The sequence below is a fragment of the Phasianus colchicus genome, chromosome 6, assembly GCF_987193195.1.
Source record: "Phasianus colchicus chromosome 6, bPhaCol1.hap1.1, whole genome shotgun sequence".
NCBI lineage: Eukaryota > Metazoa > Chordata > Aves > Galliformes > Phasianidae > Phasianus > Phasianus colchicus.
The window spans coordinates 15,980,427-16,001,998 of NC_143441.1; the positions used below are offsets into that span (position 1 = coordinate 15,980,427).

A 21,572-nucleotide genomic window follows, 5' to 3' on the forward strand; every position below is an offset into this window, starting at 1 on the left:
GACAACCTGCTTTAGCAAGGGGTTGGAGTCAGTGATCTCTTGGGATCCCTTCCAACACCTGTAACTCTGTGGTTCTGTGATTTTTATACTTTAAATATATTTAAATATTGCAAAGGGGGGGGGGAGGAGGATGGGTTAAAGGAAGTTCAGAAGTTTGTCAGCAGAATTGTCTTTTAAAAATTCTTCTTTGTCCTGACTCTACATTATTTACTAAGGATAAAAATAATGCAACTGTGAGTATAGGATTGTGACTGATTTGAGCTAGATGCAGGAGCTTGGTTCTGCTGCTTAAAGAGGAGGCTTATAAGCCATTTTGTAACTGAAAATCCTTTGCAGGCTGCAGATATGTTGACAACACTTCAAAGCAAATGTGAGCATCTTATATTAGCTTATGAGAATACTTCTCTTCAGCGGAAAGCACTAGCTTTGATTCCCCTCCAGCAATTGAAAGAGAAGGCTCAGAAAAAGCTAGCACAAGCTGCAAGACTGGACAAAGGTAATGTTGCAATGTATATGGAAGCAAAAATATTCTTTCAAACATCTACCATTCTTTAGGTGTGGGTATTAGGTCATATATACGCAGATTCCAAGTGCTGTTTCTATGTTAGAATTGCCCTCTTACTCATTACTAATTTTCAAGTTTTCTATTCTTTTCATATTTTTTACTATTTAATTTACTACTGATTTTTATTTTTCTGATTGTTTTTATTCATCCATCTGTTACTACTTTCATGTGGAAATTTTGAAGTCGTAATTTCTGAATTAGCAGCAAGCTATGACAGACAAATTGAATGAGCATCTAGAGTGAAATAACTACAAGAGGGAAGTGAGCTATTTTTATTTATAGTCATCAGTTTGAAATGTCAGAGTACTGCTTTTCTGTCAGTACTACAATTCCAAATTCAGAAGAATTCCAAAATATTGTTTCTCTCTTTAGAATTATATTATTGGTGAGATCTTGCTTTTGGCCTTTCCAAAACACAATCTGATATGAGAAGAAACACCATTCTTGCAAATGCTAAAATGAATAAGATTGTTCAAATGCCATTATCTTCGACCAAAAGTTATGCATGAGTATAAGTATTTGTAGCATCAGTAGTCATTTATTTATTGAAGAAAAGAAATCTTAATTTCTTTTGAAAGTGCAAGTGTTTGCCAGTAAGCCACTAAGCCGTTTTAACTAAAGTTTAGATTTATTTTATTAATATAGTGAAATTTTATTTGTACAAGATTATTTATATTTTTAATGGGCGTTCAAGACTATGTTTTGATTTAAAAGATCTTTTTCACTGTGAATCTTTGATAGAGGACTTTAGAGAAATTCTAGCTTGATGGGAATGCAAACCAAATGGGATTGCAAACCAAAGGTAAGTTCTTCTCATCATTTTTCTGGATGACTTTGTCTGATACAGCCACATTAATCTGTAATACCTTTGACATAAGTGAACCTTTCTTGATATTTTTTTCTCTTTTTTTTTTTTTTTTTTTTTGCAAAGGTATTCTGGGGAGTAGTAAATTACATAGATAATTAAAAAGCATTTTCAGTCAGCACTTTAGTAAAATACAGTGATTTAAAGTAAAATACAGATATTTAAATAATTTTTATTTATCACTTATTTAAAAAAAGACAAATGTTCATATTAGACCCTGTTTCAATTCTGTTGTATACACTATTTTGAAAGCAAGGAAGAAAGGAGGGTGGTATTTTCAGATGCTTCTTCCCTAGACATCAAGCTGATCTATTCAAAATGATTTCCAGAAGTTCATTTAGATAAAAATAAAGGGGCACAGAATGGAACTCCACCATTCTGGAGTTATAACAACTTGAAGCCATTTTTAAGAGCTTTAGAGACAATTTCCTTTGGAAGTGGACTGCTTATGAGATTTATGGCTAACTGTCACTTCCAGCTTCTTCTGTTTTCGTATATTGCTGGGTTAAGGCTGTTACCTGCAGGAATAACTGCTTGGTGCTAGGTGGCATTTGCTTTTAGGACTTCTTTTAGCAGACATCTTAGGATTTTGTCCTTAAAGACTGTGTTAGGAAGGCTATTGTCATTTGAGCAGAAGTACGAATTTCTGACTATTTCACTTTACCTCTTTCCATTAGAAGGACTGATTGTGCAGTTGAAAATAGCTGGCCGTCACGGAGAGCTGTTTTCTGTTCAAGTACATCTTCTTTGTCATTCTTTCCATGCAATTTTTCATGAAGGACCTATTTACAAGAAGAAGAATATTGATATAATAGTGGTTATATTTTTGTAGGGTTCTGGTTTACATGTTGCAGTCCATGAAAAGAGCATGTTGCCTGTGCTCAAAATCTTCTGCTCATAGAAGGAAGTTTGAGCACATAAGCCTACATTTTGAAAGCAGTAATACAGTAAAATTGTCATTGTTACTTAATTAAATTCAGTCTGAAGTCTCAGTTCTTTTGGTTTTGATTAGCAGATGATCTTCTCTTGGCAGTGTGTGTTTAATGAAGTTAGCAGTCCCTAGTGCTCTGTAGCAGGCAGAGTACTTCAGAGGAAGATATGAATTGAATTTAGATAAAATATACATCTCATCTACTCCTCCTTCACTATCCTGATAAAGAAGAGTGCACAAATTTGGTACAATTTCCTTTAAACAGTGTTTTTCTTAAATACTTTTTGTCTTCATGAGTGCAGTCTGTCAGCACTGTGTCTATAAACAAACTGTAGTACATAAAGTAACCACATATTAGTACCTATGATTGCAGAGTGATTACCTAGATGGTGGAGTTAATAGGAAGACTTCCTTTAATGTTTGGACATTAGAGCAGGATATACATTTAAAGACTATAAAGAGTTTAAAAGGTGGATCTCTTCTTTTAGAAGGCTGGATTTTATAACTTCAGGTGGAGCGGGATTATTTCCAAACAGCAGAATAGTTGACGATATGTGAGAAGACACCTGTTGTGAGCACAGGACAAAGAGTCAGAAGAGTCTGATGTTCTGACGTGGTAGAATCAGAGTTGAAAAATAGAGACATTCTGTGTCATTTTGAGTAAGCTGACAAAACTGTTTCTTGATGAGGTTATAAACAAGCTTAACTTTATTTACTTAACCTGCATGCATGTTCTGTGGTACTTGACTTCCTGCAGACAGCTTATATTACATCTGGCTGGCTATACTGCTGCTGGTATCTGATTATTTGAGATCAAAAGCAATTGTTATTCTTAGGTTAATAGCAAAGAACAGAAAGAGAATACTTAGGAGCAGAAGAAGAGTTAGTATAGTATCTCTTTCATAGCCCTAGAGGAACATGAGAGGCATGAGGAAGTTCACCTGGCTTCACTGTATGTCTAACTTGTTCTTCTGAGAATTTCCTAATTCTCACTCTAGCTGTAGTGTCTGGGAGTACAGATTTTTGTTCCTGAAATACAGTTTGCCATTATTCAGTCTTCACTTGGATTTTCTCTCTTGAGTGAATAAGCAACATATGAACCTTTTTTTAATGAGACTTCTAAAATGTACTAAAGGCCCAAGAAATGGTGATCTGGGTAGATACTGTAAAATTCAGCTAAACTCTTGTTTTACTATTTGATCTCTCCTTGTGTAAATTCTACAGGTGAACATGTGAATGAAGAAGACTTCTTGTTGTTGGAGCTCTTGAACTGGTTTAAGAATGACTTCTTTCATTGGGTAGATAATCTGCCTTGCAGCAGGTGTGGTGGCCAGACTGAAATTAAAAGAGACTACCTCTCACCAACTTATGATGATCTGAGGTGGAATGCTGATAGAGTGGAAAATCATTACTGCAGCCAGTGTCAGTTCTGTAATAGATTCCCAAGGTGAGCATACAAAGATCTGTTTTGCTTTTTTTTTCATTTCTTTTGTGAAACAGCTTTGCACTTATGCATTTTATGAACAAGTGGTAAGTTGTTGGATCAAATGTTAGAGAAGCTTTTATAAGTAACGTGATCGGATGGTTGATGAAACAGTGACATCTCTTTTAAAATTTTTTTAAAGAAAATATATTGCTTTCATTTACACGGCTTTGTTCTGAATGTATGCCTGATATTTTTTTACTGTTATTTTGATAAAGTTCAGTTTCTAAATAAAGTATGTTAACATTGGCATGCTATTACTTTTTTTTTTAGTATTTCAAGAAATGCTGTTTCACTTCTTTTGTGATCTTGCAGATAAGATAAAGCAGATCTGCTGACTTTGTAGCGGAAGAGTAAATATCCTATTTTTAGATACTTTTGCAAACAATCAAAATGACCACCATACAACAGTCATATTTTAAGCTGAAGTCTGAGTTAATCTAGAAAACTAAAAAATCAGATTAATTTCGGTACTGTTATGAACAGGTGATAGACTCATCAGAGTCAAAGTGAAAGTAGCATTCTGCTCATACTTGTTCTATTCAATGCAGCAATCATTCCCATTATCTTCTGTGAACTGAATGGCACTAAAATCTGTTCAAATCATTGCAAGGGCAATCATGATGTAAATATTTTGAAAGATGAAATATGTTTTCCTTTATTCTTTTTTTTTTTTTTTCTCCACTAGGTATAATAACCCAGAGAAACTTCTGGAAACCAGATGTGGACGCTGTGGCGAATGGGCTAACTGTTTTACACTGTGTTGCAGAGCTATGGGGTTTGAAGCTAGATATGTCAGGGATTGGACAGGTAACAGTACAAGAGAACATATTATTTTAATACAAGTACACGCAGAATGAGATAGAATGTTATGGTTCTAAGTTTGTGTTAGTCCATCAGGCAGCATGTAAAGTTATGTAGTTTAACTAACAAAGAAATATAAATTGTTTCCCCTCTTGTCTGACAAAGTGAAATATAGTTGTGTAACTAAGGAGAGATGTCTGACTTCAGAGTGTTAGTCTTTTGTTGAATCAAAGGGAACATGATGCTAAGGTAGAAAGAAAAAGCTCTGCTAATTTGTCTGAATAGATATTAACAGAAATATATTCTCTTGCCTGTTCGTTTTATTTCATAAGTAAGGAAAAGTTTCATTATTCTGGGCCTTTAGAAGGGATCTATTCCTGTAATTCATTGCCTACTTTTGGCCTTTGTTATGTAGATCATGTATGGACTGAAGTATATTCTGCATCTCAGAAAAGATGGCTTCACTGTGATCCCTGTGAAAATGTCTGTGATAAACCTCTCCTCTATGAAATTGGTTGGGGAAAGAAGCTTTCCTACATAATTGCATTCTCCAAAGATGAGGTAGGAATGGTGATTTAAAGAAACAAAAAAATATCCATACCAAACCAGTCCTGTTCCCTCCCCCCCACAAAAAGCCCAATGCATTGCCCTGGGGCAAGTGTGTGAAGTATTCCATCTTAATGTGATTTCCAGAATTATTAAATCTAAAAAAGTACTTTGAATAGTTAACCTCTTTAAATCAAGATAGGAAGTTTTGATTGCTCTATTTTCTTCGTCTTGTGTTTGAGGTTGTTGATGTCACATGGAGATACAGCTGTAAGCATCAAGAAGTACTGACTAGAAGGACAGCACTCAGTGAAGCTAAACTGCGTGAAACAATTAATGCAATCAATAAAAAGGTATGTAGCTTAAGTAGACCACTGCAAGTGAAATGTATATTTTCAGAATATGACATCCTTGAATGAAGAAATGTTCTGTAACCTGTTAGGAATGTCCTTGCTTTTTGGAAAATAAATGTCATCTACTGTTTCAGTTGTGTCCCTCACTTCCTTCTTGGGCTATTTCCTTTGCATCAGAATGTTAGTTCCTATGATAAAGTAAAGCTGATGGCTCAATAAACACCCCTTTTTAGAGGCCTGCTGTCTTGGGGGTTATAGTCAAATTTTGTTAAAAATGTGAAGAGTTAAGAGATTATTTCAAAGCCCAGCTTCAAAACTTTCATCAGTAATGAAAAATGAGTCTCATGCAGAGTGGAGTACTGAGAAGAGTGACCATGGATTAACAAAATTTAGGGAAGTAAAGGATCAGAAATTCAGATTGAAGAATGGATACACTTCAAAGGGTTGCAGGAATTTGGTGAAGTCCTCTGATCATTAAACCCTCGGGGCTACAAAACAGATCTGTGGGGGCCTTTCTTCAGATAATCTGGTTACATTGATCAGTCTTCTGCCTCTTCTCCATCAGTTGAGGAGAATCTTGAAAGCAGTGTGCTATTCCAAGTGTTAGAGGCTGTTACTGATGCAGAAGTTTTGGGGTGGGGAGGGGGGAAGAAAAAAAGGATGCAGTATTGTTGGAATGTCTCATTGGCTGGTTTTCCTGGCCTCCTCCTTATCTTCTTGATGTCACTCTTAAGATCACACTGTTTCACTTTCAGAAGTCTAGAGCATTCCAGTAAAAGATGTGTGTTGGCATCTCCAACAGATACTGCTATGTGTGTTGGTCTATTGGTCTGATTATTCAATCTGTGTTTTTATGGAAGCAGTTCATGAGCTGATGTGAGCATTTTTTTGAACAAGAAATAGCGAGTGTTCCTGTTGTGTTTCAGATGAAATTTTCATTAAAAATTGAGTACAAGGAAGAAATATAGATATGCTTCCCCAAAACCCCTGGATTTCTCCTATCTTTTTCCACACGTCAGAGATCTCAGACCTTTTTTGCTATGCCACACGCTTTCCCTACTGCTGTCTCATATTAGAGCTTTCTCAATGGTCTAATGGAACACCTTTGTCAATCATTTTTTATGATCTCTTATTTTGATGAATAAATTGCCCTCCCTTTCTCCAAGTTAAATGATTCTCACGCTGTGCCTCCCACTTATTTTTTTTTCCTCAGTAGCTTTTCAGGATAAAAGAAACAAAAGGAGGAAGCTTGAGCCATGATAATGAATAATGGAGTTCTTGGAATCCAGTTCAGTTCACAAATGTACTGCCAACAGTGTCATTTATAGGAAACTTAGTTACAGATTTTCCCAGTTATATGCAGCGTTCATTTCTGCTGAGTCTGAGCATTATGCGTATCTTAGTGGTATTAGCAGCTATATGTAAAAGTCTGTTGGGAGGTATGGGAGGAAGGAATGGTGACAACAATTAGCATACTTGTACTCTTTGCATTTTAGAGACTCCTGAAATTCTTGTGTCATTTGTGGCTTGCCTTTGGAAACACCCTGCTTGTGTAAAAGCAGTGTTCTTTGTCAACAATTTCCAGAAACTGTTAGGACAGCTGTAAAGCAGCAGCAGCAATTTTTCCTGTGGTATCACCAGTATCAGTGGTGGTAACCCCTGACACTGGGCTTCCCTCAAAGAGACTGAAAGAAAATAGTAGAGTGGAATTAATAACTTAGGGTAAGCAATATCAGAGTTCCTCTTGAGCTGGAGTGAGCTCTGTAGTACTACCTGTGGATACCCAGATACCTAGGCAAGTGGCAGGTTCAGGAAGATGTGGTATTTCACAAAGGAGTGCTGGAGTCACTGCTCATCATTCATTAGTTATGTTAGAATTGCTGGTTGGCAGCTGGAATCTCTGCAACTCATAATTTCTCTATATCTGCTTTCCATTTCTTCATCCAATTCTACATTGTTTTTTGGAACAAGGGCCTATCAAATTTTTTCTGATCCCTAATAGCAAAAATTTCAAGGTTCGGGACTGCTTTTTGAGATGATTGGAATAGTTATAGACCAGAAGTTTCAGGTCTTAATGGGCTCAGCATGCATGCTTTGTATGATCACTGAAGTGGAAAATGCAAACTTTCCATTCCTGTGCAGGTGTACCCACAGTTAAGGAAAAAGTCTTCACCTATCACCTCTGTATGTTTGACATGAAAGCTGTGGCAGCTGAAACCTAGCCTCTTAATGATTTTTTTTGTGTGTGTATGAGGAAGACACCCCTAGTGTTATCAATGTGCTTAAAGACTGTTATAAAATTCTTTCTTTTCCTCTAAGTTTTGCTTAATTTACCTGGAAGAATTATTATTATTATTTTTAAATCAGCTTTCTGATACCTGCAAAAATAGGAATGTATTAGTTTATTTATGATGGAATCAGTCACTGTGAATTAATTCTTTCACAGACCAGCTGAATCTTTTGTTTGGATTTAATCACAAAAGCAAGCCTGCTGCCAACCAAATCACTCCACCTTAGGAAAGAAAAGTTTGACCCAATAATTATGTTTGTTTTCTCTCTGAGGTACAGAATAGCTATGAATAACTCTAAAATATGTTAAGTATTTCACCATCCAAGCAAATATAAATACAGCACAAGCCTTATTCTAAAATAAACCCACATAGGGCATGGAAGTGTACGGAAAAAGCACTAAACACTTGTCAAATAATTATACAGTTATAACTGATTTATGAACTGGTTATAACTGGCACATGTGGATTAAGATTAATGTTTCTTAGAATCAGTCTGAATTTCAAGTGTTGGCCTGTTTTTTCAAATTCTTTTTTTCCTGCTGGTGTCACTCTAGGGCTGTATTAAATATACGTTTCTTTCTGAACTTTTTATTTCTTTCTTATATGTATTTTCAGAAACAACAATCTTTGTCAGAAAGCAGAAAAAAAGAGCTGTTGGAAAGAACAATTGTGGAACTTGCTGAATTCATTTCTCCTAAAACACCTAAACCCGGAGAATTTGGTGGAAGGACATCGGGTTCAATGGCTTGGAGAATAGCCAGAGGTGAAACTGGTTCAGAGGTATTTAATTTTTCCACTGGTGACCATCCTAAAGGTAGCTAATTAGAAGTTCAGTGACTATGGTCTGCAGAGGGATAGTGCTTCGTGAGTCAGTGGTAGGTGAACTAAACATTATGTTCATTGAAACTTGGAAAAACATTAGGGGCAAGTTTGGTTGAATTGAGTAATGGTACACTAGGAAGTTGAAGATTGGTGGCAGTCCATTGATTCAAAAAATGTTTGGGAATAACTGAGTCATGCTGAAGTATTAAGTTTTGCACTTAAAATAAATAAAATAAAATAAATAAAATAAGTATTTATTCCATTTTGATTTGTTATGATGCAACAAACTAGTAAGTTGTAGGGCAGGTAGAAGATTTTGGGAAAACTTTAAGAAGTATGTGGTTATATAGTTAGGTACTGTTGATTAAAGACTAATAGCAGGTTTTGACCAATTAGTTTTATTAACAAAAATATGCAGAAACAGATAGGACTGTGAGAATGGAACAACCTCTCAAATAATAAGCCTGAACAGTTTTCTTGTCAATCTCTTTGACTGTTTCAGTTATCTTGAATTCTTTTATTATAAGAGAGTTTCCCATAACCTCAGCCATATTTAGTTTGAGCTAGTGTGGAAAGGAGTGACTTTCCCCATCACTTTATATATGGAACAACTGTCAATCCTAAAGTGGTTAGGTGAAATTAGCATGTTTCCTATCGTTACGTTTGAGGAACTAAGTTTATTTCAGTTTAGAAGATATAATTTTTATTTTGCTGAAATTGGTAAGAACAGTGCGAAATCTTTAAAAATACTATGAAGTTGTGGAGTTTGTAAGTTAGCTTTTTTGAAATGGATTTGTAAACTACCATGTACAAACACCTGTATATGATAGTCACAGACTCTACATTTGATATTCCAGATAACCATTTACTTGTTGATTGTACAAGAAATAGAAATATACTCAATATTTTTTCTGCTCTTAACAAGTTACTCTCTTTTCCTTAAATTTGCAGATGTTGTTATTTCTTTAATAATTTAGTTGCAAAATTAATAATATGAAAATTTTAAAAATGGAATTATTGCTCCTGTCTGGAAAAGTGACAAGTCTGCTGTAGGAAAGTAGCTCAGAAGTCTTTGTTTTGCATAAATGCCATGTGATTTTTTGGGGGCTTTTTTCAGTTGACATAACTGAGAAGGGAAAGTATGGTACACTGATTAAAAGCAACGTCATCTCACTTGAAATATTTTGGAAAATTAATGTGCTTGTCTTTATGCCTTTTTCAGGAGAGAAAAGAAGTAGTTTTTATTCCCTCTGAAAAAGAGAAGTCTTCTAAACTTTTCCACCTCATCTACAATGTTGTAGAAGATAGTTATACACGGATTTCCAATAATAGTGAAAAAATAACTGGCTGGGGAACAGGTGTTTGGAAGGCAGAGTCTATTTGGAGAAAGGTTGAAACAGATTGGAAAATGGTAAGGATTTATTAACAGTGTTAAATCTACTGTGAAAGTATGACAGTGCCAGTAAAGTAGAAAATCCTTGTCTCTGCATCAAAACCTCTCTTGGTGTCTACACAATTTAGCTGATGCTCATGAATATTACTGGAAAGTTTCAGGTAAGATTGCCAGATGATTTAAGAAATTGCAGATAAATTTAGCTTGCTTTTCAGAATGTTAGAATCCTTGCTAGAGCACCAAATCTTAAAAACTTGTTTCCTTCTTATGCTTCTGGGCAAATGTGTGATACTGCTTTATTGAAAAGCAGTACTTCTCTCCAAAAAAAACCCTTTTTTTTTTGGCTTTGGGGAATAGCTTTATAATGTGTATCATGTCTCTTTGATGCACAGCCAAAGGAAGAAGTTGTCATCCTAAACATTATGGTTGCAATAAGACAAAAACCTTATCAGCCAGATTATTGTATGCCCTGCCCAGACTCTTTCCCATCTGTCAGGACAATGAACAGCAGAAGAATCATATGCTCTTACTCTAGGAAGAAAAGAATTGATGCCTGTAGAATAGGAAGGGGTCACTTACTAGCAAGCTTTTCCAGCAACAGCTACCAATGGTGCAACTGAGCATTCCTGTCAGCTGCTGTAGGATGTTGTTGTTCCCTCTCTCATCTTGCTGGTCTAAAGGATCTCTGGCCAAATGTTTGTCTACCTTAAGGAATAGTTTGCTTTTCAGTAATGAAAAATGGAGCAAGGGCAAAATTCTCTTCTAACATTTTCTGTACTAGATCTGTACATAACAACTAGGGCAATCCAAGGTATTTATACAAATTGGGAGAAGAACCCCTTGAGAGCAGCCCTGCAGAGAAGGACTTGGGGGTCCTGGTGGACAAGAAACTGGACATGAGCCAGCAATGTGCGCTTGCAGCCCAGAAGCCAACTGTGTTCTGGGTTGCATTAAAAGAGGGGTGGCCAGCAGGAGAGTGAGGTGATTGTTCCCCTCTACTCAGCTCTTGTGAGGCTCCATCTGCAGTACTGTTTCCAGGCCGGGGTCCCCAGCACAAGAAAGACATAAAACTCTTGGAGCGGGTCCAGAGGAGGACTGTTAAGATGATCAGAGGGCTGGAGCACCTCTCCTATGAGAAAAGGTTGAAGGAACTGGGCTTGTTTAACTTGGAGAAGAGAAGGCTCTGGGAAGACCTCATTGTGGCCTTCCAATATTTGAAGGAAGCATATAAAAAGGAGGGGTATGGCTGTTTACAAGGGTGGATGATGACAAGGGGGAATGGTTTTAAACTGAGACAGGGAGGTTGAGGTTAGATATTAGGAGGAAGTTTTTTCACACAGAGGGTGGTAACACACTGGAACAGGTTTCCCAAGGAGGCTGTGGATGCCCCCAACCTTGGAGGCGTTCCAGGCCAGGCTGGATGTGGCTCTGGACAGCCTGGTCTGCTGGTTGGCGACTCTGCACATAGCAGGGAGGTTGAAGCCTCTCTGATCATTGTGGTCCTTTTCAGCCCAGGCCATTCTATGAGTCTATGAACTCGCAACCCTTTTGGGGGTTCATTGTAACTCTTCAGTGAATGTTGATGTGTGAGCTTAACTGTGCAGCCATGTGATGTTCAGAACAGCACTGGGACAAATGCAGATTTTTAACAGCCCGATTAGTGTTAGTACAGGATGTATTTATGGCTGGCATGTATGATTTGCCTTAATCAAGTCATGTGAAGTCCTGGAAAAAGTGCTGTGTGGCAAGGAGCCACATCTGCAGAATCCAGAATACTGACCAACAAAAATGAAACTGAGTGTGTGGACCTATGGTTTTTATATAAAAGCCAGAAGTCTGTTTTTTTAATACAGTGAGCTTTAATGAGCATGTTGAAATAGATTAGTGTTCCTAGTGAAGGGCTATGAATCATGTACAGTTACCTAACTGTTGAATAGACTTAATGATTTAGAAAGAGATCATATAAAAAAAACTGTAATGTGAGCAGTTTTAAAGCTTAATAAAGGATGAAAGTATACTCTTAAGATTTAATAACCTTGTTACAGGGATTAATTAAATGTGTGTTGATGGTCTCAATTTTTGATGTGACTATGTCTTATTTTTATTTAGGTTTATCTAGCCAGAAAGGAGGGGTCATCCTCTGCTTCCATCAGCTGGAAGTTTGAGTGCAAATCAGTTGGTCTAAAAATAGATAACATTTCAATTAAGACAAGCAGTCAGACATTTCATAGTGGAAGAATCAAGTGGAGACTTTACTCTCCCACAACAGAAGTTATTCTGGTAGGAGGTAAGTGTGAAATTACATCATGCAGCAAAAGTGTAATTGCATATGTGTAGTTTATATGGGGAGACCACTGGGCAAATATTAAAAATGAAATGTAAACATATGTTGACATTTCTAATTCAGTCTTTCTTAACAAGGTCAAAAAAACACTGTGTTTAATCAAAACTGGCAGAGAAAAAGGAAGGAAAGCAAGTTTTAGTAATCTAAATACTACTTGCAGCATAGTGGGGTTAGCAAAAATACAGTGAATAAAAGCTGTGTGTTTTACAGGGAGGAATAGATGCGTGTGTGTGTGTGTGGTGGTCAATCTTGACTAGATCCTTTGAGCATGAAAAATAAACTGCAGTTCTGCATCTGTTTTATTTCTGCTGCTGATAAATTGATTTGTACAGTTTTGACTTGGATTCTTAAACATTCACGATACATTACCCTTTTAATATGTGTTCTAGCACTGTATGCTGTTTGGAGCGGACCCTTACTTGTTTATCTTTTTCTTCCAATAGATGGAAATCTCTCCTCCTATTCAGATTTTTGTGGTGCAACAGAAGTTACACTGGAAGCAACTCTAAGTGGAGGGGATGGTAAAGCTGCGTGGCAACACACGCAGCTGTTCAGAAACAATTTAACAGGATGTGGAGAAAATTGCCTGGAGATGATTATAAAACTTGCTGACCTTTGAGAACCTGAAGTCAAGGAATCCACAGAAGTTCTCTTGAAGACGTCATACGTGGAAACAACACAAAGTCTTGGTTGGCAGTTCCTGACTATCCTGCAGACAGCTTATTCCTATTTCAATCCTTCCATTTTGCCAAATGGAAACTGCACGGGTACTGAATAGGTAACCATCACAATGAAAGCTTTCTTTGCTTTGAAACTCAAAAATTAAGGATTGAACCATTAAATTAATGCTCTTTTCTTAAATTCTAAAGAAAAGAAAGCATTTTTTAGAAACCAAAATGTGATCATAGGAGCACAGAACAGTTTTAATTTGGAGTTTTGTGGTTGGCTTACTGGTTATTGGGGTTTTTGTTTTGTTTTTTTAATCTACTTCTTGCAAAAACAATGTGAATTACATTATTTGATTACAACAAATGCATTGTGCTGATTTTAAAATATTTTAAAAATAATAGAAGACAAATATTTTCAAGGATAGATCTGATTTTGTGTAATAATTACCTGAAATTAAGAGAAATATGGAAGCAATCTTAAAATGATCTTTGGAGGTATGATAATAGACTAATTTTGAAAGAAATGTTCATTATGTACCTAAGATTTTGTCCTGGCTTCTGATATGAAATTGAGACTTAAAAATGAATATCAGATTTTTTTCTATGAAAAAGATTATTATTATACATACTCTTTTACAATATAAATTCAAATCTATGCACCTTTAAAAAGATTAATGTAGTGTGTAGGTGTTGAAATCATTTTTTAAGCTATTGTCTTGAGGTGCTTTGAATACTCTTCCCAAATTTGGTGTAAAAGTGCATACAATTTTTTGTTACTGTGTACAATGTTTAAGTTTCTTTGCATTGGATACAATAAAACCACCACCCAGGAGATTTCAGATGTAGCAGTGCTGTGAATAAAGTGTGGAGTGAGTGTTCTGCATAGATAGTCTTTATCAGAGAATTCAAGGAAGGCTATGGCTGGAACGTATGAGAGTAGTTCTATTATAAGATTATAATATAAAGTTTGAGCTATAGTTTTATTTTAAAATAAATGAAAATTAGGGATGATATCCCTAAGGTCAGTGTGATTTTAAAGCTTTTTTTCTTTCTTTTGCTTTTCTTCCTTTTTGTTTTTAAATCTTACTCTTCCAATCACTGTCTTGCTCCCTTAATAGAACGACTGAGGGACAGGTAGCTGTATGGAAGGATGTTGTCTATACTCGACTAATGCCAAGTGAATTTGGCCATTTCATTCAAAACTCCTCCTGCTTTTAGTTTCAGCTAAATGGTAGCTCAGAATTTGTGTGGGAATCAAACAAATAAGCACTACAGTCTAGTCTTTATGCAATAGTGGAAGAAAGTAGTTAGAAAGAAACCCTCACCTTTCTGTTTCTTAATTGTGACAAGTTATTTCCTTTATTTTATTACTTAAAATAGAGGACTATCAGGAACTGTAAAGGAGCTTAACTGCATTTTGTAATTTGAAAACAGAAGGCAGAATAATTTTAATAGTAGTAATATGAAAGTAATTTTCTCACAGTTTTGGTTGGAACCTTTGGGGGAAGAGTAATAACTTCAGATAACTTATTAAAGTCATCCACTCAAGCAGGAGAGCAGGTAATGTTCATTATTAAACTATTTGAATGAATTAAAAAAAAAAAAAAGCTCCACTAATCTAGTTAAACAATAAGTACTTTCTGTACTTGTAAGATTGCATGCAGTGAATAAAAGTGCTTATTCTAGGAATTAATTATTGATAGAAACCTGATTGAATAGACCTAATTTGAAGAAGAAAAAATTAAATCCCCTTAGATGACTTTTGAGGTACTCTGTAAAAGTGAACATTTTCAGTCTCTTCATGCGTGAGCTGTTTTAAAGGTGTGTATTTCTTCTTTCAATATTTATTTCACTGCAAATCAAAAATGATTATAATTTTAATTTTTGAAACCAAAGGTAATTACTCTAATATTTTGCTTGCTTTCATCTATAGTTGCTTAATAACTTAGAGCATCCTGAATTTGCAATAATATGTGGTGGAGACATCTGTACTGCGATGTACTCTACAAGTGTGGATATTAGGTTAAGCTGGCAATGCTATGATTCTAGTTGAGTTGTGGGTGATGTTGATCAGGGCATATGTAACTTTTAAACGATTGTGCTTTATTGTACTGTTGTCTCTCTACAGTTGATCGTACAGATGTTTATTTCTTCATATCCTGTTTAAGCTCTGAATGCTGTGTGCAGAATAGCAAATGCTAGCTAGTAGCACAAGAAATTTTAGGAGTAATTTTCTATATCCAAGGAACCTGCGAGGAGGGTGGGAAGAAAATGTTTAAAACATTATGGAAGCCCCTTATAGGCAGTGCAGGTAAAAAGCACAGGTATACATACAAGAATCAAGCGAACAATCTTGATTATAAATTATGTATTTGCACTAAGATGCAGGTAAAGAAAGTTATCTGATCCTGTGTGATGTCACCTTTATTCATCAGTTTTCCATAGATTTTTCACATAATAGGGGTTATGTCTTATGTCTAAACCACACTGTGTGCAACATCAGGAAATGTAGAACACTAAAAATAAAGTATGTTTGTCTCCATAGCACAATGGAATGAAAACAGATGGTAGGCAGCACATATGGCTGCCAGCAGCTGGGAACACCCATTTACAGAGTTCTTACAGCTTAAAACAAAACAAACCAAAACAAAGGAACACCAAGGGGAGACAGAGATTGTGCCCAGCAGATACTGGGATCTCTGTCTGCTTATCTGTGTTCACACTCTTTACCCACAGTTGCTTAAGCTAAAAATGGAAGTATGGTACCAGTTAAATTAGCGTGTCGTCTTACTATTTGTCAACATAGTAGCATTTAGTAAACAGAGATATTTAGTTTAAATCTCCTGTTCCCACTTCGGGTTCAAACATCTGGTTTGCTCCTATTATAAGCAATTTAACTTAAGAAGAAGTCTTACTAGTTCAGTACAGCTTCTTCTCTGAAGTTACTAGTTTCAAGAAGCAAGGAGCTACTGGAGCAGAGTTTTGAGACCTCCTATCCTACAATATGGCACCTAGGAATGGTAAAGTAACAAGCCAAGGTCAAGCAGCTTCAACTATCTGTATTTTATGTTCGTAGGTGTTGTGAAATATGTAAGAGTATAAATGTACCTTCCTGTCTTAATAAGAGGACCGTTTTGGGTTTGTTTGTTTTCCTTTGTTTAGATTTTTATGTTGATTCCTGCACTTTGCCTTTTTTTACTTAAGTTTTGTAGTTAAGCTATTAGCTTATTTTATGGTTAGCCTACTTCAGATTCTGCAGTGCTGTCTTTTTTTCTACACATTTTCTATCTAATTTAAAATACATCTTAATTTGCTTTTATTTATATAGAGGTTTACAACTGTATGATAAATATTCTTTGACAAAAATTAAGTTAGTTTATTCACTTTTATATTCTACAAGGAAACGAAAGGGATAAAGATACTCAAACTCAGCAAAAAAAAAAAAGCAATAGTCATTAAAGTTGATGATACCCATAAACCAACAAAAATGGCAGGGCTTAATAACATTTAATGAGGAAAAATAATTTAATGGACTACTCATAAGCTAGTGACCCTTTACACTGAGGTATTTTCCTATTTGTGCATTTATATTTAGGTTACTGAGAAAAGTGCTCAGAATAGGGGACAGCATTTCTGAGAAGCAGTAAAAGATTTAAGTTACATCCACTCTCTTAATTTTTTTTTATTATTAGTCTAAGCTGTCAATCATTTTAAAATTAACAGCAGACTCCTCCTGCTTGATGTAGGTTAATTCCTTTCTTTATTCTGGAAAATGTTTTGTTTCTTTTTTGGGGGGAAAGAAAGTATTTAGAAAGTATTTAGTGACCTATTGTAACAAACACCTTTAAGAGAACACTATTTTTAATGAGCGTGAGATTTCAGTGTGAGTGAGTGCTGGCATAGATTGGAAGGACTGGGTCTAATCACTGCATAGCCAATGACTGTCTGAATATCTTATGAAAGGAAGAATATATATTATATATAGGGTGATGACACTGGAACAGGTTGCCCAAGGAGGCTGTGGATGCCCCATCCCTGGAGGCATTCAAGGCCAGGCTGGATGTGGCTCTGGGCAGCCTGGTCTGGTGGTTGGTGACCCTGCGCATAGCAGGGTGGTTGAGGCCTCTCTGATCATTGTGGTCCTTTTCAACCCAGGCCATTCTATGATTCTACATTAAATGTAATATTTCAAAGCATGTTCCATTAATGTGTTCCTTTTACTGCACAATTCTGTGTGCTATTTCATATCTTTAGAATTTTAGTAATGTAATGTACGTTTCCTATGTCCCTGAAGTCCTAGGGGATCATACTTTCCCTCCCAGAGAATCAGCTAACAGCTTAATTGTCACAATCAGGAGGAAATAGCAGACTTACTTTAGATACACACTTCAGATAACATTATACAGACTTCCTTGTGCAGTAGTTATAAGGAAACCAGCAAATGTAAGAAAGTGAAGGCATCCAAGATCAACGTTTAAGCAAAATCTTAGTAAGGTAGGTGGAACAGTTGGTAACAGGCTCTTAGAGCTGATGGAAAGAGCAGCAACGTACAGAATGGAAAGAGGTTACAGCCTCTTCCTTGGGTTACTCTTGTGAAGGTAATAGAACAGAATATGTATGTCCATGCTTGCACTGTAGCAGCTTTTGCTTTTATCCAAAGCATCAGTGAAATACATGATACATTCAAAACAAAGTTCAACACTGGCCAAAAGATGTAAAATTTTATTGGCCGAAAGGAAAGTGTCCCTTGATGGACTGTATTAAGAATTCTGAAGGTATTCTGTTTTCTTGTAGTAAGAAACATGTCAGAAAACTGTTTCTAATTCAGGTGGCTTTTTTTGTTCTGTTGTTAAAGCAAGGAGCTCCTGGAAAAGTATGCTTACAGTTTCCATTAGCAAAGATGGTTTCAAGGAAAATGGGCAAAAGGAAAATTTTAAAATAACAAACTGGAATTCCACAAAAACTCTGCAGTGGCAATATCAGTACAAACAAGAAGTGTCGGGGGCTATGATTTAAGTTTCATATCTGAGGAAAGAAAAATGTAAGATCAAGTTAATGCTGAGAAATGAATGCTAAATTTGCATTATTTGATGTTTGCTTATCAAGCAACGTCAGTTGTTTCAATTTTTATAAATCAAATCAGTCTAGAAAGAATTAAAATGGAGCCTTATGAATGCAAATTAATTAAATTTTTGCTCAGTTGTCAGAGATAAGCATGAACTTCCTTCGTAAGAAGTTGTCTCAGCCCCTGACAATATTGCTACTGATACCAGTTATTTCTTGAACTCAAAGTCAATATTTGAGGTGATTTTCTTTTTTTAGGGGGGAAGAGGGAAAGGGGAGAAGCCAAGAATTTTCTGCTTTAGTACAAATTCTTTTTTTTTTTTTTTTTAAACAGGGATGAAAACCTAGAGTTTGCATTCAGTGAAAAGGACACTGCAATTTTATTTGATTCTACACCAACTAGCTATATTCTGCAACTTTATAGTTTTGTCACCAGAATTTTAGTCACCAGTAATTCATATATGTACATTAGTTTATTGCTGAAATGGATTTTTGGATGACAAAAATGATATAAAGAAATGGGCATTCATTCAGTCCAAATATATAAACTTCAGAAGAGGCAGGAAGATCTGCATGCATTTCTGGCTCATGCAGTCAAAATTCGTGATAGGAAACAGACGCTAAAGAGAAACCAGCACTTGCCAGATTACATGTGCTTTTTTAAAACTTGGTATTTTATTGCATTTATTTCACATACTGTACTCATTACCAATCTTGCGAGGAAATTCAGCCCTTTGTAAATATTCAGTGAGAAAGACAAAGAGCATGGAGGGAATGTGTACTGGTGAAACAGTGATGCAAAGACTGGGAAAGATGTGGAAAGAAAAGAATCTATTTTTAAAGAGCAGAATTACTGGTGGATGATGAATTCAGTGGAAGTCAGCTAGAACCTGTTGTACATCAAGAATTTAACATCAATTCCATAACTAGAGAACATTTTACTTAAAAGGTTGTATGGAAGAGGCGCTCCAGTAACAGTGTTACTTGTCAAGCTGGAGTCACCACTAACAGTACTGATTGATGGATTTTGTATTTCATGCGTATTAGAAAGAACATTAGAAAAACAGCTCTGTGACACAGGAGTCATTACGTCAGTAGTAAGATGTAATGTACGGCGTAGTCATCTTTTGGACTATCTTAAATTTAGCCAAATACTTCTGTTAGCCTTTCTACAGTTTCAGATGTTCCTTGATCAATGTGTGATATCTCAGTTATCTCCCATGTCATCCCTTCCTGTTTTCTTCACAATTAAAAATCCTTCTAAATTTCCCTTCTAAATCAGTGGGTTTCATCCTTGGAAGCAGCTTCTGCAATAGAGTTCAAGGCAACTTTCACTGAGTCACAAGGTAAGGTATAGGATGTTTAGATGCCAGCACTGTGTTCTATCTTTCTCTTGTTTCCCTTGTGTATCACAGGCTGATACCCCAGCCCCATAATGTGTCCGTGCATTCTGAGCTCAGTAGAGCTGCTATTTATTCTCTAATAGGCAATCAGAGAAAGTAAGCCATGAGGGTAAGAGTAACATAGTCTGCTGAGTGAGTTTCCTTCAATGTCTCCTGAATTTGCTAACCCTTGTGGCTGGAGACTGCCCAGCTTTTTGTCTGCAGCACTTCCGTACCCACAGAATATTCACAACTGAATCTTCAGCTAGTATCATTCCAATATCACCTTCAGTAACTGCCCTTCACTCTCTTATTCTCCCATGTTCCTAGTGTTGTTGCTGTTACCAGCAGGTCGACTAACATCAGAAATCTGAAAGGTAAGGGAGGTGTTGTAAGGGGTCCACAGGACAGGGGAAGGAGAAGCAGCCGTCCTTCTAAGGGAAGGATGTTAGTATCAGCAAGGTAAGAACCTTATGTTTTAGCATGTTTATGTATTTAATTCAAAATGGCAGTGAGGTTCCCAACAGAATAAAACAACAGACTGTATGGGGAATATTCTTCATGGCATATCATAGAAAAACTACAGGAAGGACAGCTGTAGAAATTGCAAAAGAAACCTAAAGAACCAAATGGAGGATTAAATGTTGTTTACATGCTATGCTACAGATTTCTATTGTAAGGATTTTAATGTTATTAAACTTCCAATTTAACTCCGTAGGATGATACAAGCACATAAGGAATTAGAAAGAATGTTTTTTTTCTTTCCTTTGAAGGATTAACTATTGCTTTTTATAATCTGCAAAGACTTGCAGGAGGGAAAATGCAAAGCACAGCATCCAACATATTAACATGCTAATTTAGAGGGAATGTAGAAAGTAGTTTCTCTTGCTTGCATCTTCATCTTACTGTCTTACAGAACCTGTTAAGCAAGGCCTGGCCCAGGCATAGTTAGCAACCCCGGGGGGGGACATACTTTGCCAATTGTGTGGCAGCCCCTTATGAACAACGTGGGACTTGCATAGATCAGGGCAGGATGAGAGATACTGCAATCGTCCTGTTTGTGAAATGCAGCATTTAATAAGCAATCATAAAGTAGCAGGGAAGATTTCAACATTAAGCAGAAGTTGGAGAGAGGCTTGGGAGTGCTGTGTTTTGCATGTGTGCTCAGTGGGAGTGTTTATCCTAATGGGAGGTTTGGGAGCACTGCATGCTGTGCCATGCCGTGCAGCCATTTGGCTTTGCAGCTGAAAGCAGCCGTGCTGGTTTGGTGAAGTAACTGAGAGCTAAAACATGTGCCTTGTGTTCTGTTTGATCGTTTTAGCTTGTGCTGCATTCTCACGGGGTGGTTAACATGCCTTCCTCTATTGCTTGTAACTGTACTCTGTCTTTATGGTGCTCTGAGAGTTGATGCTGTTAATGCTATACTGTGCTTCACCATTATATATATATATATATATATATATATATATATATATATGTATATATATATACAACTGTTTCCTGAAATAATGAGATATATATATCTCTCTCTCATTATTTCAGGAAACAGTTGTTCTGACTAGAAATATGAAAAAAATGTTTTATGTTCTATTTTGAGCATTTAATATCACCAAGAACAATACCTCTAAATATGCTCTCGAATTTGAGCTGCTCTGTGGCTTCAAGTGATTTCACTGTCCTTTCCAGACCTTATATTAGTGCACTCATAAGCAACGATGCTGGACGTCCCAGAGAATTTGGTTCAGAGCATTTTGAGAGGAGTGATCGGAAATAATAAGTGGGAAAACAAACAAAAAGCAACAAACCTGAGAAATTCATGTGCATGTCTTTGGAATTAACAAATACGTTATCAATAAACTATGGGTAAGATGTTAGGAGCTTCCTTGCTTCTCCATTCTGATTCGCAAGAAAAAGATGATCTCAGCAGAAAAAATGTCATACTCAGAGTATATGGTATGTCTCTAAAAGTACAGGTACGCAGGGAACCTGTAAGCTGTCCTTTTGTGTTAAAGAGCTGACATTTTAGAACTTGCTACAAGGTAAGTAGGATTCTGACACTCA

The 21,572-nt window shown here is 36.3% G+C and overlaps 1 protein-coding gene across 2 annotated transcripts in view; it reads left to right on the top strand.

Annotated features, from left to right (window-relative positions):
* The window catches only part of NGLY1 (N-glycanase 1), a 28,399-nt gene extending 7,456 nt beyond the window's left edge, over nucleotides 1-20,943 (top strand). The window contains exons 4-13 of one of the 2 annotated variants that reach the window (XR_016467719.1): nucleotides 337-496; nucleotides 3,586-3,808; nucleotides 4,533-4,654; nucleotides 5,064-5,209; nucleotides 5,437-5,547; nucleotides 8,454-8,618; nucleotides 9,883-10,071; nucleotides 12,163-12,340; nucleotides 12,841-13,175; nucleotides 19,842-20,943. Coding sequence is in view for 1 of the 2 variants with exons in the window: in XM_031590238.2 (XP_031446098.2) it covers nucleotides 337-496; nucleotides 3,586-3,808; nucleotides 4,533-4,654; nucleotides 5,064-5,209; nucleotides 5,437-5,547; nucleotides 8,454-8,618; nucleotides 9,883-10,071; nucleotides 12,163-12,340; nucleotides 12,841-13,016 (1,470 nt within the window). In the remaining variant the exon portion in view is untranslated. Of the gene's footprint in view, nucleotides 1-336; nucleotides 497-3,585; nucleotides 3,809-4,532; nucleotides 4,655-5,063; nucleotides 5,210-5,436; nucleotides 5,548-8,453; nucleotides 8,619-9,882; nucleotides 10,072-12,162; nucleotides 12,341-12,840; nucleotides 13,649-19,841 lie in introns of those variants that run through there. The other variant, XM_031590238.2, reaches the window with a different exon arrangement.
* Nucleotides 20,944-21,572: the final 629 nt, after the last annotated feature.